Source organism: Rhinopithecus roxellana, chromosome 20, assembly GCF_007565055.1.
Source record: "Rhinopithecus roxellana isolate Shanxi Qingling chromosome 20, ASM756505v1, whole genome shotgun sequence".
NCBI classification, from domain to species: domain Eukaryota; kingdom Metazoa; phylum Chordata; class Mammalia; order Primates; family Cercopithecidae; genus Rhinopithecus; species Rhinopithecus roxellana.
The window spans coordinates 19,766,100-19,780,994 of record NC_044568.1 but is presented as its reverse complement, the minus strand read 5'-3'; the positions used below and the strand labels follow the sequence as shown (position 1 = coordinate 19,780,994).

Genomic DNA, 14,895 nt, shown 5'->3' with positions numbered 1-14,895 from the left:
CGGAGGAATGAGGAGGCCTCAACTGCAGAGAGGGGTGAGGGTTCCCGTAGAGGGGGCAAGGGGTGCTGAGGCCCTGAGGCAGGGGCAGCAGGGGAAGGAATTGGGGGCCAACCTGAGGACCTGTGGGTTTAAGCAGTCAGGTGACAAATGCTACCTGAGGGAAACAGGGGCGGGGACTTGCCCAGGGGCCTGGACCCCACATGGCAATGGCGGCTCCAGGCCACACCGGGGTGATGTGTTGGATGTGAAGGAAGCATGAGAGTCCAGGGGTGTGTGCTGAGCCTGGGCTCCCTGGTGGGTAGGTGGGTAGACACAGAAGGCGCCGTCTGCTCTGGGCTCTCCCAGGCTCTGCCGCCCACTCCCTCAGCTGCCCTTGTGCCTGGAAGTCAGCCTGGCTGCTCGATGGATTGCGTATGAGGTACTGGCCACTTTTTCCTGAGGGTGTGGGCGGTGAGTCCTGAGTCCCTGCCACGGGGCTGGGTTCCCCACACAGGTGGTAATGGGCTGTCGTTGCCAGCAGACCCCACTTTTACGGCGGGGCTGGGCTGCTGCTACTGCTGCTCTCTGTGCCTCGGTTTCCCTGCTTGGCGAGATTCATGGGATGAGAAATGCTCCTAGCTGGGCTGGGGGATGTGGAGAGCATCAGCCACTCACCAGAGACCCGGGAGGGGGCCATTCGGCCAGAGGTCAGCTGCCTGCCGGCCAAGAGGTCGAGCTGTAGACTCAACTCGGGTCAGCTTGGGGGACCCAGGCCCTCTGTGATGGCTCACCATGGCCCCCAGACCCAGCCTGGGCCCCAGTCACCCTGCACTCCCATAGTGTGGCCTCCATAGAGCGAGCGGGGCTGTCCCGGTCTCCTCTCTGTCCCCACCGTGGCCCGAACTGCCCAGCTGGTGGGAAAGTCTGAATCTGTTGCCGTTTTCTCTCTGTTATCAGGGCCTTATCTGGCCGCTGTGTGCCGCCAGAGGCCAGGGTCTCTCTCCTGGCAATGCTGTGACCCCCGCCCCCCCGCCGCCGACCTGCTGCCCAGGGCCAGCAAGACCAGGAGGCCAGCCCTGGGGGTCTGTCTCTTCCGCCTCCCCAGCCCCACTCCTCTTCCATCTCCCCGTCCCATCCTCTGCCCTGACCTGTGCCCCTCGCCGCTCCCCTCCCCTTCCCTCCCTCCCCCACGCGGCCCCCCCACAGCACTCCCTCCCCCAGCCCTGGTCTTCACCCACTCACACCCTCTGCCGAAGGGGGAAGATGCGGCACGTCCCTGCAGAGTAGAAACAGTAACAGCAGCTGTGGTGACAACCTCACATCTGCGCCCAGCGCCCGCTGCCAACACCTGTCTGAGTCCTGACACCAGCCTTTGGCAAGACAGTTTCATCCCCTGAAACCAGGCTCAGGGAGAAGCTGCCTGCCCTGTGCCAGCCTCAGCTCCTGCTGTTCCCTCCTTCCAGAGTGCTTTTCCCTGGACCTGGTGCTGGCAGCCTCCTCCTCTCCCCATCCAGATTGCCACCCACTTGCTACTTCCTCCAGGAAGCCTTCTTGGATGGCACCTCTGACTCTTTCCTGTGGTGCCCACACTGGCATCTTCCACTTTTTCGGGGGGGTGGGGCCGGTCACTGCAGGATCTCCAGCACCTCGTGAGGGTGGGGCACGCCAAGGGCTCAGGAAGGGGAAAGGAGCCAGCAAAAGCGAAGGAGGAAGAATTGAGTGCGTGAGGGGGCGGGCGAGGGAGGGAGCCCATGAATGAGTGAAGGAAAGAGCCGTGGTTCTGGTCGGGGAGGAGCGGGGCTATGTGGCCGCCAGTGGCCACCCACCCCACCAGCTGCTCGCATGGGGCCTGGGCAGGCACCTATACTTCCACTTCCTCCCCCCAGACCGAGAATGAGAGGACCCCCAAGAGAGGCCAGCATAGGCACCTGTGTCCCCTGCAGGCACCCACTGGGGACTTAGGCTGCTCTTGAACCCTGAGCTGGGGCAGGGTGCTCCCTGGGCCAGGACCCTGGTTTTCAGGAGGCTTGCGCAAGGCCACAGAGCCAGGGACACCTCAGGGGCCTCCCCAGGGTCCTCAGACTCCTCATCCACAGCCCCCATCTGCGTCCCACCTGGCATGGCCACCCTGGGGCCCACAGTCTGAGGGGTGTCTCCCCTCTCCTCAGCGACTGGCTCTGGCTTTCTGTAAGGCAATCGTTCAAAGGAGCCCCCCAGTGCCTCGCCATCAAAGCTGGGAGGGGCCACCTTAATCGTCAGCACCGGGACTTGGAAGGGAGCTGGGATCATCCTGCTGCACAGAGCCAGCTCCATAATTCAGTTTTAAAGCATGAAAAAAGGGAGTTGATGAAATTCCGCTATCAGCGCCAAGCCAATATGCAAAATATCTCACCCCCAATCAAATAGCTATTATGTTTTCATTTCCATTTTGGCGTCCGGCTTAATGAGCAGTAGACGGACGGGCGCGCGGGTGTCTGCTAGTTGTGATAACCAAGGGGCTCCGGGCACCACAGGGGCTGAGCCCAGCGCTGCCCTGGCCACCGGTGACCACCACTATGGCCTGTGGACACCCCCAGGCAGGTGCGGCCTTGGCCACTGACCTCTGCCAGGCCATGCCATGGGGCTGGCATCACCCTCACTGCAGGTGGGCCCGGGGTGAGGGAGGTGAGGGGGCTGTGTCTGGCCTGGGGAAGGGCTGTGTGCTGGGTGCAGGTCTGAAATCTAGCCCCAAGTTCCTATCCCACTGCCCCCACCACTGCCTCCTCACCAGGGGCCCTGGACAGGGCAGCTCACAAGTTGGCCTTGCTGGGCCTTGGTTTACTCACCTGTAAAGTAGGCATGACTTGGCTTCCCGCTGTGGGTATTGAGATGTGGCTGGAGAGTGGGATTTCCACGATGGCTGCCCCCAAGGTCCTGCTTACCCCACTCCACTCCACCCTGCCACAGCCATCACCAAGTCCCTGTCCTGGTACCCCCTCCTCCATGCACCCTGTCCCCATGCACTTTCCTGACCGCCCCTACTTGCTGAGGTCTGAGTGGGCCACCACCCTCCACACCCCAGGTTCCCCATCCGAAATGAAATTGGAAGACCACCTCGCTGGGCTACGTGGGTGGGGGCAGTTAAGGGTGGGCATTTGTAAAGTGCTGAGCGCCGCCCGTCCGGTCTTAACCATTCACACCCTCGCCCGTTTCCCAAAATCTGTACTAGCCACGGTTCATGTTCACTGAGCACCTGCCCTGTGTCGGGCTCTGAGGATGCCGGCAGGCTGCACGTTTCATCTCCTGAAGTGGGAGCTGCTGTGGCTTCATCTGTAGACCAGGAAACAGCACAGAGAGTGGAGTGACTTGCTCAAGGTCACACTGCAAGGACGCAGCAGCTGTCAGCCTGCCTGGCCATGGGTTGGCCTGCTCCGGCTGTTGGCACAGAGAGAGGGTCCCCAAAAAGGCTAGGGGGAGTCTTTGCTAGCCCAGGGGGGAAAGCAGCAGAGAGAAGATGTGGCTCACAGATGCCCCCAGCCAGTGGGGGCCCAAGTGCTCTGTCGCCCATCTGGACAGTCCCCACGGACCCCCAGTGGGCCACAGATGGGACCAGTGCTGACTCGGGCTCGGCAGGGACCAGGCAGCTGCTCTCAGACACCGAGGCAGGCCCAGGGCAGCATCCGCCTCGACACACCCTATTTGTGGGCTGACAATTGTCTCCTGCATTATCAGAGCTGTTTTAATTGTGCTGGAACTGAAATTACCCTGGCAGCCTCTTTCTCCACGCTCGTCATCATGGCTTTGTGTAGAGCAGGCGCCTTTGTTCTCCTGTAAATAGGAGAACCCATCACCAGCCCAGCGCCCCTCTGGGTGTCTGAGGCCCACCTGGGTGGGGCATGGAGAGCCAGCCTGCCTTCCTGGAGCTGCGGCAGCTATGCACAGGGCTGCGTCTCCTGTGGACCCCAACCCCAGTGCTCTGGTCCCCAAAGTCCTTGAAAGCAGGTGGCCTCGAGCCCATTTGCCAGAGCAGGCGACTGAGGCCCTGAGGCCCTACAGCTGCTCAGCAGGAGGGACCTCAGCTCCTGGGCAGCCCCTCTGAGCTCCATGACAGCCATGGAAAGCACAGGCCTCTAGAACGGGGAGGAGCCGGGCTGAGCTGAGTGCTTCACATGCTGTCGCCAAGGTGGGGACGGCTGAGCACCTCCTGGCCTTGTGGATGGCACTGCCTGTTCAGGGCCGACCCCAGAGGTGGGGAGGTGGGGCCGTCATGGCTGCTTTTCTGCCCTGGCGTGTGCTGAGGGAGAGCACTCGGGTTGGGCCTCCTGTCCCAGGGGCAGGAGTTGGACCAGTCAGGCGTGTGCCCAGCCCGCCCTGGAGCCTGCCCGTGTGGGTGCTTTGATGGGAGGCTGCGAGTCCTCGCCTGGGGCTGGCTCCTGTGTGGTCTGAGCCCAGCCCCCTCCTGTAATTACAGCTCTGAGGTGCTCTAAGGAGGCCAGGACTTGTGGGTCCCAGGTAGAACCCCGAAGGCTGCAGTTGGGAAAGTCCAGCCTGTCCCTCCTGTCCAGGACTCCCCCATGGCTCCCCAGTGGCCCCAGGATGAGGGTCGCCTCCTCCCCGTGGTCTCTGAGGTCAGCACGGCCAGGACCCTGCCTGCCCTCAGCCTTAGCTGCCAGCACACCCTGGCCCCCAACCTCCCCTTCCTCCACCACCTCTGTCCCCACCAGGGGCCTTTGCCCCTGCGGCCCCCTCTGCCAGAGCTGTCTTCTCAGGGGCTGGTCTCGCAACAATCACACTGTTCCCTCCGAGATCTGCTGGTGGCAGCCCCTCCCCTCCCTGTGTTTTTTTCTCTTTCTCTCATGGCTCCTTCCCTCACTGTGCTTCTAGAACTTGCCATTGTTTTTGGTCGGGGCCCATCTGTTGTTCTCTGACTGTCCCCACAGTGGCCTGGACGCCCCGGGCAGTGTTCAGCGGTCTGGTGCACCCCTGCATCCTGGAGCGGCACCTGGCCCTCGGGTGTCAGCAGAAGGCAGAAAAGGCGTCTGCCCGTCTACGAGCAGTTTGGTTTGATGGCATCAGCCAGCCACAGCCTGCTGATGATCAGAGAGGGGGCTGGAGTCCAAACACAGAAAATCCACCTTCCCACCTCCCTGCTGCGTGGAACAGCAGGGTCAGCCTTGGACATCAACCTGAAACTCAGTCACAGCATTTCTCATTCTCTCGCATCTTTGGGGGTCTCTGACATGAGGCAGCCTCTGCACCCGGCGTTGGACGCTGGCGGGTGGCACGTTTGTTACTGGCTGGGCAGGTGTTTCAGGCGTCAGCAGGCTCCACCTCTGACCTGCCCTTCTCTCTCCCATCTTCCGCCTTTCCCTGGAGACACGGAGCAGAGCGGGGAGCATGAGGGGCTGTGAAGGAGGGTGGCAGGGATTCGGAGAGAAGCTCCTGAAGCTGGGCCCGTGTGGGCGCCTCAGTGTTTTTCTGGGGAGGAGTCACCGGGTTTCATCAGATTCCCAGAGGGGCCATGAGGCAAGAAAAACCAGGAACCACCAAGCCAGAGGCACACACGCCGAACAGTTCTCCATCCATGCGGCTTGCTCGCCTCCAGGGACGGGGAGCTCAGCCCTCAGGAGGTGGTGGCTCCAGCCTGCAACGCTTAGGCCTTCCTTCTGGTGTCTTCTGTTCTGCCCCACCCCACCCCCCGGCCAGAGAAGCCCACTCTGTCCCCTTCAGCTCCCCTGACACATGAACTCACAGAAACTGATGCGGTTTCTAGACTTTTCTTGTTCGTATTCTGCTGTGACTTGGGAGCTGCAGGACGTGGGGCCTGGGCTCAGGAGGGCCTCGGCCCCTCCCACTCCTGAGTGGGTCCGGAGGCTCTGCCCCCATCGTGCCTCACACAGGACAGTAGAAGGCTGGGCAGGCCAGGCCTTGCGGAGGGGGCAGTCCCAGCACGCCGACTGAGTCAGGGCCTGGGGGCCCAGGGAGCAGTCAGGCAGGATACGGAAGGACACCTCTGTCCTTTGTTCACACTGGACACCATCACCCATCACCAGCCCCGCGGGCAGACATCAGCACGCACGCCTGCACTCAGCGCCACTCCACAGCCACTGTGGGGTCCGGGGCAGCTGCCCCCACACTTGGGCCACATGGCCTTGTCTCAGTCTGCCTTGTCACCTGTAAGGTGGGCTCCTGGAGTCCCCCACCCTGATGTGTGAGTCTCTGAGGGGCCCAGGCCCTGAGGCCCTCCACCCACCGGTGCTGCAGACACCTGTGCCCTGCTCAGTTTGTTCGCTCAACAAGTCCGTGAGCGCCTGCTTTGTGCAGGGCCTGTGCTGGGTGAGGGCATCACCCCAGGGAGTTCCCAGACTGAGGGAATAAGTGTGAGGGAAGTGCACAGGGACTGGGCCGCTGGGCGGGGCATTGGAGGGTGATGCCGGGCGGAGGCCGTGGTGATGGCGACCCTCGGGGCCTGGATGGGCGCTGGGCCTACGGGACAGGGAGGGCCCCATTGCTGCTCCACGGCTGCCAGAGCGGGTGGGGACCTGTCCCCTGGTGCTGGGGGGAGTAGGTGGGAAAGAGACACAGGGGTTGCGACTCTTCTCTGGCAAGAGTGGAATCCGTGGGCCCAGCGGAGGCCAGGGGTCAGGGCAGGTGAGGGTGGGTGGAGGTGATCCTGCAGCTTTGGAATTGTTGCAGAGGATGGGGGTTCGTCAAGGATCATCAGGTCGTTTTTTTTTGAGACAGAAGTCTCACTCTGTCACCCAGGCTGGAGTGCAGTGGTGCAATCGAGGCTCACTGCAGCCTCCAACTCCCAGGCTCAAGTGATCCTCCCACCTCAGCCCTCCTAGTAGCTGGGACTAGAGGCGTGCACCACCACACCCAGCTAATTTTTGTATTTTTTATAGAGACAGAGTCTTGCCATGTTGCCCAGGCTGCTCTCAAACTCCTGGACTCAAAGCAATCCTCCCACCTCGGTCTCCCAAACTGCTGGGATCACAGGTGTGAGCCACCATGCCCAAATGTCAAGTCTTGAGGGACCTAGAGGGAGCCCTCGGCTAACAGCCACCTGGTCTCTGACCTCATAGGGGTGGATGACCTCACCCCTGCCCAGCTGCCAACTCCACCTGGGCACCAGGGCTGTGCCTATGCCAGGAGGGGTCAGGAGGCAGAAACTGTCTCCCCAGAGCTCCTCCCGAACCGCCTTTGTCTTGTGTCCACAGGTTCCCTTGGAGACATGGAGGCCGGAGAGGAGGTGCAATTGGTAGGCACCAGCCACACGGAGCAAAAGGCCACGGCGCCTGAAGCCCCAAGCCCTCCCAGTACAGGTGAGTCAGACTGAGCCCTCTCACCATGCCTCCAGCTGGGGCCTCCACTGCTTACCCGTACCATGCACTCAGAATTCAGTGGTGTCCGAGTGGTGTGGGCCAACCATATGCGAGAGTCCAGGACAGGCGTCTTCCAGCCGGAGGCCTGTTGCCCAGAGGCCCTGGGTGGGGCTGGGGGGGTCTCCGGGGAAAGGGAGATGTGCACACCTACCGCATATGCGGCCTGAAATCCTGCCCTCATACAGATGAGCAGACCGAGGCCCAGATGGGGCAGGTCTGGCCCAGGGTTGGACAGGAATCCATGCCCCTCCCAGCCTCAGTAAACCCTCTGTGAAGTGGGGACCACGAGGCCCCCTCCGTGGGGCTTGGTGAGCTGTGGCCCCTGCTGGCATGCTGCTTGGGCTGAGTGCACAGTGGGTGCTGGGTGCAAGTGAGTGCTGGGTGCATAGTGGGTGCTAGGTGCACAGTGGATGGGTGCTGGGTGCACAGTGGTTACTGGGTGCAAGTGGATGCTGGGTGCACAGCAGATGGGTGCTGGATGCATAGTGGATGCTGGGTGCAAGTGGGTGCTCGGTGCACAGTGGTGTCTCCTGCTAAGGCACCACACCCCACTCACAGACCAGAGAAGTTTGGTGACTTGCCAGGGTCATTCAGCTGGCAAGTGCCCTAGTGGGGTGTCCCACCCAGGTCTGGGTTTAGCCTGATTTCCTCCACTCTCACCGGCACCTCCACACTCCCTGGCCCCTCCTGGTGGCCAATTCCATGGGGCAGGGCATTTTGCAAGCCGAGAAGAGGGCCTGCCCTCCCGGGAGAGAGTTAACCTGCCGTAAGGAGGTCTGCTGGAGACAGCTGTACCCCAGACACACCCAGAGACCCTGGGAGAAGGGGCCTCCCCGGGACAGAGGTGCCAGGAGAGGTCAGCATGCTCACCCCCTTTTTCCAAGGTCTGAGAGAGACAGCAGCAGGTTGTGGGGTGGGCTCTGCCCAGCTCCCCCACACTCCACTTGCAGCCCCAGGCACCAATCTCATACCATGCCATGAAACCCTTTGCACACAGACTGTGAATTACCCCCACTCCAACGTGGAGGAGATGTGGCCATACCCGGACCGTTTGGGAGGGTGCTAGGTGGGTGACGTGAGCTGGGGTGGAGGAGAGATGGATGTGTGGGACTGTCCCTGATGGGCGGAGGGATGCCAGGAGGCAGTGACAGCAGGTCCAAAGGCTCCAAGGCCAACGGGGGTGGGGGAGAGGTTACAGAGCGGTCTGCAGCCGAGGGGCTGGGGTGGAGATCCCAGGCAGACCTTGGTCCCTCGCTTGGGAGGGGGACTTCTCAGTGGGGACCCCCACCCTAGCATTTCCCAGTCTGAGTGTTAGAGTCCCCTCTGGGTGGGCCACAGCCCCAGGAGCCCAGCAGGCCTCATCACCCCATCTGCACACGCCCAGCCAGCTATGCCTGGGCCCCTTTTTCTGGCAGCAGGCCCCGGGGTCACCAGAGCCAGTGGGACTTGACCCCAGGGCTGGGTCCGCCATCTCCCCCAGCTCACCCAGGGACATCCCTGCCCCAGGACGGCCAGGCTGGGTGCAGGTGTCCAGCCCAGCCTCTGGTGAGGCCTGGGACCCACTGGCTGCCACTCCTCCCTGCCCTTGCTCCCATCACCATTGGCAAACACTGCTTGTGGTGCAGTCAGAACTCTCCCTGGCCGGTCCCGGGGCTGGGCCCTTAACCCTTTTGGAGCCTCAGTTCCTGCACATGTGAGCCGGGTGCCAGTCCCTCAGTGGCTATGGGGAGCGAGCACGTGTGGCACATGTGGACCCCATGGCCCTTGGCTGTCACTGCCGCCAGCCTTAGTGCTGCACACAGGTGCTGCCAGCCAGCTGCAGGAGCCCTGATGGAGGGGCCACAACAAAGGGCAAGTGGTGGACTTTGACCCAGGCCAGCTTCCCGGGGAGCCAGGCTCCTTATCTGATCTAGGAGCCAGGGCTGCATGGGGGTGGGGGTGGGGGTAGGGGTGGGGGTGGGGGTGGGGGTGGGGCCCGGGAAGGAGCTGGAAAAAACAACCAGGGCTGCACCTGGCACAGGCCTTAGTGATAGCGTGGCGATGGGCACGATAAGACAGCAGCGCGGGAGCTGTGTCTGCCGCTTGGCGGGTCCAGTGAGGCTCCCTCACAGTGGCTGGAGCTCAGATGCCAGCCACTTTGATTTATAGCCAAAAATAATAGGACTTTTATACTGTGTGATTGACTTATTTGATGTTAATCACAGCCCTTATCGCGGGTATTAATAATCTGTGGGCATGTGACGTCACAGGGTGGGGGGGCTTTATGGGATCGCATCGATCGGGGCCAAGGTGGTTATCAGGCCAGCTGGGAAGGCAAACATGCCCTTTGGGCTGGAATCAGTGCAGAACCTGGTGGAGGGGCCCCCAGCTGCCAGCAGAGGGGACAGGGGAGCTGGCGGCCGCGTGTGTGCCTGCTGGCTGGGGCAGGCCGGTCGGGTCGGCCATCCTGTGCCCTAATTATCAACAGCAGCTGGAATAACAATTATCATTGCAACAATTAATGAGGGATGAGGGGTTTTAAAAGACCAAGAGGAAAACTTGGATGTCTGTCTTACCCCAGTGAGAGTGAGTCAGGAGGTGGGTGTGGCTCTGGGCCCGAGCTCCCCAAGCCGATGCCCAGTGCCTCAGCATCCCTCCTGGCCACAGGGAGGGGCAGCTCAGGGCCTGGCGCTCAGGAGGGATGTGACGGTGTTTTCCTCTCTGCAGATGTTAGCTCACCCCCACCGCCGCTGACCCCCACATCCCTAGGAGGCCCCAAGGAGCTGGAAGGACAGGAACCGGAACCCAGGCCCACGGAGGAAGAGCCGGGCAGTCCTTGGAGCGGGCCAGGTAACCATGTGGGCAGTGGAGGCAGCAATATCGCCTCCCGGGCAGCCTGGCCCGGCCCCTGGGAACAGGGCCACGTGGGTGCTGGGGCGGGTGCGTAGGTTGCTGGAGACCCACCAGGCCCAGGCCTGTGCCTAGTCCAAAGCTCAGCCAACCTGTGCAGCTGGTGGTATCGCTGCAGCTTGGCACCCTCGGGCCAATCTCTGGGCCTCACGTGGTGTACAAGGAAGCTCTGGGGGGTTCCCTGGATCAGAGCCTGGCCTGGGCCGCAGAAGAGGAGCTAGTGTGATGGCCAGGAAGGAGTCCTCAGAGGTGGGAAAGGCAGCGAGGTGGGAACAGGAGGCTGCATCTCAGCTGCCTGGGCCCGTGGCCTTCCCAGCTGGGCCCAGATTCAGAGCTGTGCTGAGGTGCCCAGGCAGGCACTCAGGCCTGAAGGGCAGGAGAGGACCCCACCCCACTCCAGAGTGGCTGTAGGCTGTGGGGGACGGAGTCCGAGCCACACTGCCCCGCGGGGCCTGGGCCACAGGGTGTGTCCTAGAGGGTGATTTGGTGACTGCTCCGTGATTTGCAGCTGGAGTTCTGACCCCAGAAGTCCCACGAACGGCTTCTCCCTGTGGCCCCTTCGGGGACTGCGAATTCCATCCATTTATGAACGCAGGGAACACCGGCAGTCAGATTGTGTCTATTGTTCCTAATAAATCCCGTGGCCCGAGGAACCAGAGGAGCGTCTGGGGGTCTGGGGTGGCTTCCCAGGGTTGCCCGACCGAGGCCGTCATGGGAGCTGGTGGGTGAGGGAGGGAGGAGGCCCAGCAGAGGTGGAGTGGGGGTCGCAAGGTCCCCGTGGAGGAGGGACGGCGTGAGGAGGGGCAGGTGCTCAAGCCAGACGCATGTGCAGATGCAGCAAACATTTATTGAGTGCCTGCTGTGTGCCAGGCATACAGCCGGGAGAGATGGCCGTCGCAGAGTGCGCAATCGGCCGTAATGACACCAGCAGGGCCCCCATCTGTGGAGAGAAGCGTGGTGAGGCGCTCGCCGTCCTGGGGAGCAGGGAAGGCTTCGCTGAGGCGGAGGGACCCCATTCCTTCCCGGGGGCCAAGATGGAAAGGGGTCAGCGAGGTCCCAGCAGCAAGGGAGCGTGAAAGATGGGTCCACGGGCCCGCTGGTGCAAGTAGGCAGCGGCACGTGCGTGGAGAGGCCTCTTGTTCAACAAGGCCCCTTCCCACAACGGGACAGCCGGGACCACAGAGAGAGGGGTGGGTCTGGGCAGCCACAGCCAGGATGACCCGGCCCCAAGGGGAAGCCGAGTCACACCTGCACGGGCTGTGGGGCTGCCCGAGGCAATGCTGGGGCCTCGTGGCCACCGGTCCTCATGGGCTCCTCCTGCTGTGCCCCAGGAAGGGGGGACCAGGCATCCAGCACAGCAGACGATGTGGCTTACCCACCTGGGACCCAAAGATGGTGGGGGGCCCAGGTGCCATGGCAGAAACTTGCTGGCTGCGTGCCTTCTCCTCAGGGACACCAGGTGGGGGGCAGGCCCAGGACACACCTGTCAGGGGTCGGTCAGGCTCTGGTGTCTTCAGGGGTCTTGGTCAGGTGCTGGTGCCTCAGGCCCTCGCTGCAGGGTCAGCCTGACAGGCCTTTTCACCTGCAGCGCTGTGGGGTTGGGAGGGGCCGCCCTGACTGCCTCAATGTCCCCAGCTGTAGAATAGGGTAGCGGGGAAGGTGCACACAGGCCCCCTTGGGCCCTCAGAGCTCCCACACTCTCTCAGTGGAGACCACCCACACAGTGGCAGGGACCATTGTGTACCTGTGGGACCCAGTTAGCCACTGGGCAGACGGGGTGCTGGGCGGTCCTCACGCCAGCCCCAAGAGGGGCCAAGATGGTGACCCCAGTCTCTGGAGGAGGAGGCCCAGCCCGGGGATGCAGCACACGTCCACCATCATGCGGCTGGGAGGTGGTGGAGCTGGGTTTGGGCCTGGGGTTCACAGACACTAGTTTGATCGTCACCCCACGGGTCCCTGTCCACCCCTGCAGTGTTGAGAGGGGTTAGATCATCCTCCTGTTCTCCAGACGGAGGAGGCCCTGGGGGATGGAGCCTGGCGCCGGGAAGGGCTGGGCCACTGAGGCCGGCCGTGGTTTGGGGCTGGGGCGCACCCCCGAGCTTCCTGTGCTGTGTGCATCCTCTGGACCGGGCGGTGCCCTATCGGCTCCCGCAGATACGAATTTCTGTGCAGCGGGCGGTGATGAGCTGATACGCGGCTGCTGGCCAACCGCTGCAGTGGCCACGGCCTATCAAGCCCACACAGGCCGAGCTATCACCCACGAGGAAGCCAAGGAGGCTCTGTGGGCTCTTATCTCTCGGGGCGGCCCGTGCGTCGATGGCCAGCAGGGTCAGTGGCCCCAAGGGTAGTGCCCGGCCAGGTGACCGGTCCAGTGGTTGGGGAGCAATAGGGGATTGGCCACATTTGCCCTGCTCGGCCTGAGTGTCTCTCCCTTCTGTCTCCAGACCCTCTCTCTGATGCTCTGTCTTGTGTGAGCGCCTCTCTCTCCCCTCTCCCTCCCCGCCTTCTCCCTCTCTCCCTTCCTCTCTCCCTCTCTCTTTGCCGTTCTTCTCTCTTCCTCCCTCCCTGCCTCTCTTTCTCTCTCTCTCTCTGTCTCTCTCCATGCCTCTCTCCCTCACCCCTGTCTCTGCCCCTGTCTCTCCCAATTTCTGTTTCATGGTCTCTGACCCATGGCTGCTCCCTACCCCACCCATCCCCAAGTATGGGAAACAGTGCAGGCCCCAGCCCCTCTGAACCTGCCCCAGCCCCTCTGAACCTGCCCCAGCCCCTCTGAACCTGCCCCAGCCCCTCTGAAGCTGGCCTGGGGCCCTGTTCTCCAGGCGGCCTGGGAGGCACCATCCTCCTTTCCTATCTGGGGTGGAGGGAGCCCCAGCTTGGACCAAGGTGCACTCTGCACCCTGTGGCTTTGGGGAAGTGACTGGGCCCTGAGCCTGTTTCCCATCTGTCCTGCCTGTGGGTGGAACCCGGTGGCGCTGCAGAGCCTGGAGCCCAGGGCCCTCATCTGCTGGCTGGACCCAGGCTCACAGGTGTCCTGGGAAACCCCCCAACCCCAACCCCGGTTAGACCCATTTCCCAGGGAAAGTGATGGGGAATTGTGGACGTCCAGAAGGTGGACAGGGTTAGCCTGGAGGAGAGACCCGGCCTCGGCGCCTCCCCCAACTGCTCCACCATGGGTCTAGCCAGGCTGCCCTATCCCTGGTGGTCAGGGACTCCCTGGAGGCACCATGTAACACTAGGCAGAGGGGAGGCCTCCCAGCCCCTCCCCTCCTCCCAGGGGATACCCAAGAGGCCCCCAACACCTACTGCAAATGTAAGTGAGGTTCTGGGCGCACAAGGACTTTGTAAGCACCAGAGAGCTGTCCCAAGCTGTGGGGAGCTGTCCCGGGGTACAGAGAGCTGTCCCGGGGTATGGGGAGCTGTCCTGGGGTGTGGGGAGCTGTCCTGGGGTGCGGAGAACTGTCCCGGGGTACAGAGAGCTGTCCCGGGGTACGGGGAGCTGTCCCGGGGTACAGAGAGCTGTCCCGGGCTGCGGAGAACTGTCCTGGTGTGCAGGGAGCTGTCCCGGGGTGCGGTAGAGCTGTCCCGGGGTATGGGGAGCTGTCCCGGGGTGCGGAGAGCTGTCCCGGGGTGCAGGGAGCTGTTCTGGCGTGTGGGGAGCTGTCCCGAGATGTGGAGAACTGTCCTGGTGTACAGGGAGCTGTCCTGGGGTGCGGGGAACTGTCCCTGGGTGGGGAGAGCTGTCCCGGTGTGCACGTGGCCATTGTCTTGACTTCCTATGATCTCCTGGCCCTGTTACTGCCCCCACCTCAGCCCCCTCCTGGCCCTACCTGATACCTGGTGCTCCCAGAGCCCTAAAAAGAGATCAGGGAGGCACTCAGTGGGTGCTGGTTTTTGTTTTCAAAAGTTCTGAGCTCTGTCTGCTGCAAGCGGCTTGGCTCTGGAGCGCCACGGCTTCAAATGGGGGCGCCTGGAGCTGTTCTGAGATGGGAGCACGGGCTCTACAGCCCAGCCTCGCTGAGTGACAGCAGGCAGGCCGCCTGACCTCTCCAGGTCCCAGTTTCCCCATCTACAAAATGGATGTAAGGAGAGCCACAGCTGCAGCCGCAGGAAGCCTCCATGAGGAGGAGGACTGAGGAGTGTGTAGCGCAGAGTGTGGCTGGAGCCGCTTCCCAGACCTCGGCTGTGGGCCTTGAGCTTGTCAGCCACCCCGGGGCGGCCTAGGTTCTCTTGGATTAGGGGGTGCAGGTAGGTTCTGCGGGGAGAAGCCACCATCTGCAACCTGGAACTCCCCTTTTTGCGGCCAAGAGAGGCGGCCAAGCAGGGGCCTGGAGCAGCCACCTTGCGCTCCCCTGTCAGTGGCGGTCACCATGGCCTCATGGCAGGAGAAGCTCACCCCCCAAACCCCGTTACCCGCCCGGTACCAGGGAGGCTTCCAGGCGGGAGCCGGGACCCACCAGTGGGGTCGTTGCCTCGATGTCCAAAGCAGGACACCCGCCGGGGTGAGAGGCTGCCTGCAGGCAGAGCCTCCCGTCACAGGGACCAGTCACACCTCACCAAACCCTGCTGTCACCACCCAAACCAAACCCGGAAGCAAGGGGGAAGCGGAGAGAGGAGCTGATTCCAGGAAGGGTGTCCGCAGGCCTCCAGGGCGAGTCGGGGCCCT

General features: G+C 62.8%; 1 protein-coding gene across 1 annotated transcript in view; it reads left to right on the top strand.

Annotated features, from left to right (window-relative positions):
• Positions 1-14,895, top strand: part of ZFPM1 (zinc finger protein, FOG family member 1) — a 78,253-nt gene that overhangs the window by 24,726 nt on the left and 38,632 nt on the right. Inside the window, exons 2-3 of the mRNA XM_030925492.1 lie at positions 7,179-7,283; positions 10,050-10,172. Of these exons, the coding sequence (XP_030781352.1) occupies positions 7,179-7,283; positions 10,050-10,172 (228 nt within the window). The remainder of the gene's footprint in view (positions 1-7,178; positions 7,284-10,049; positions 10,173-14,895) is intronic.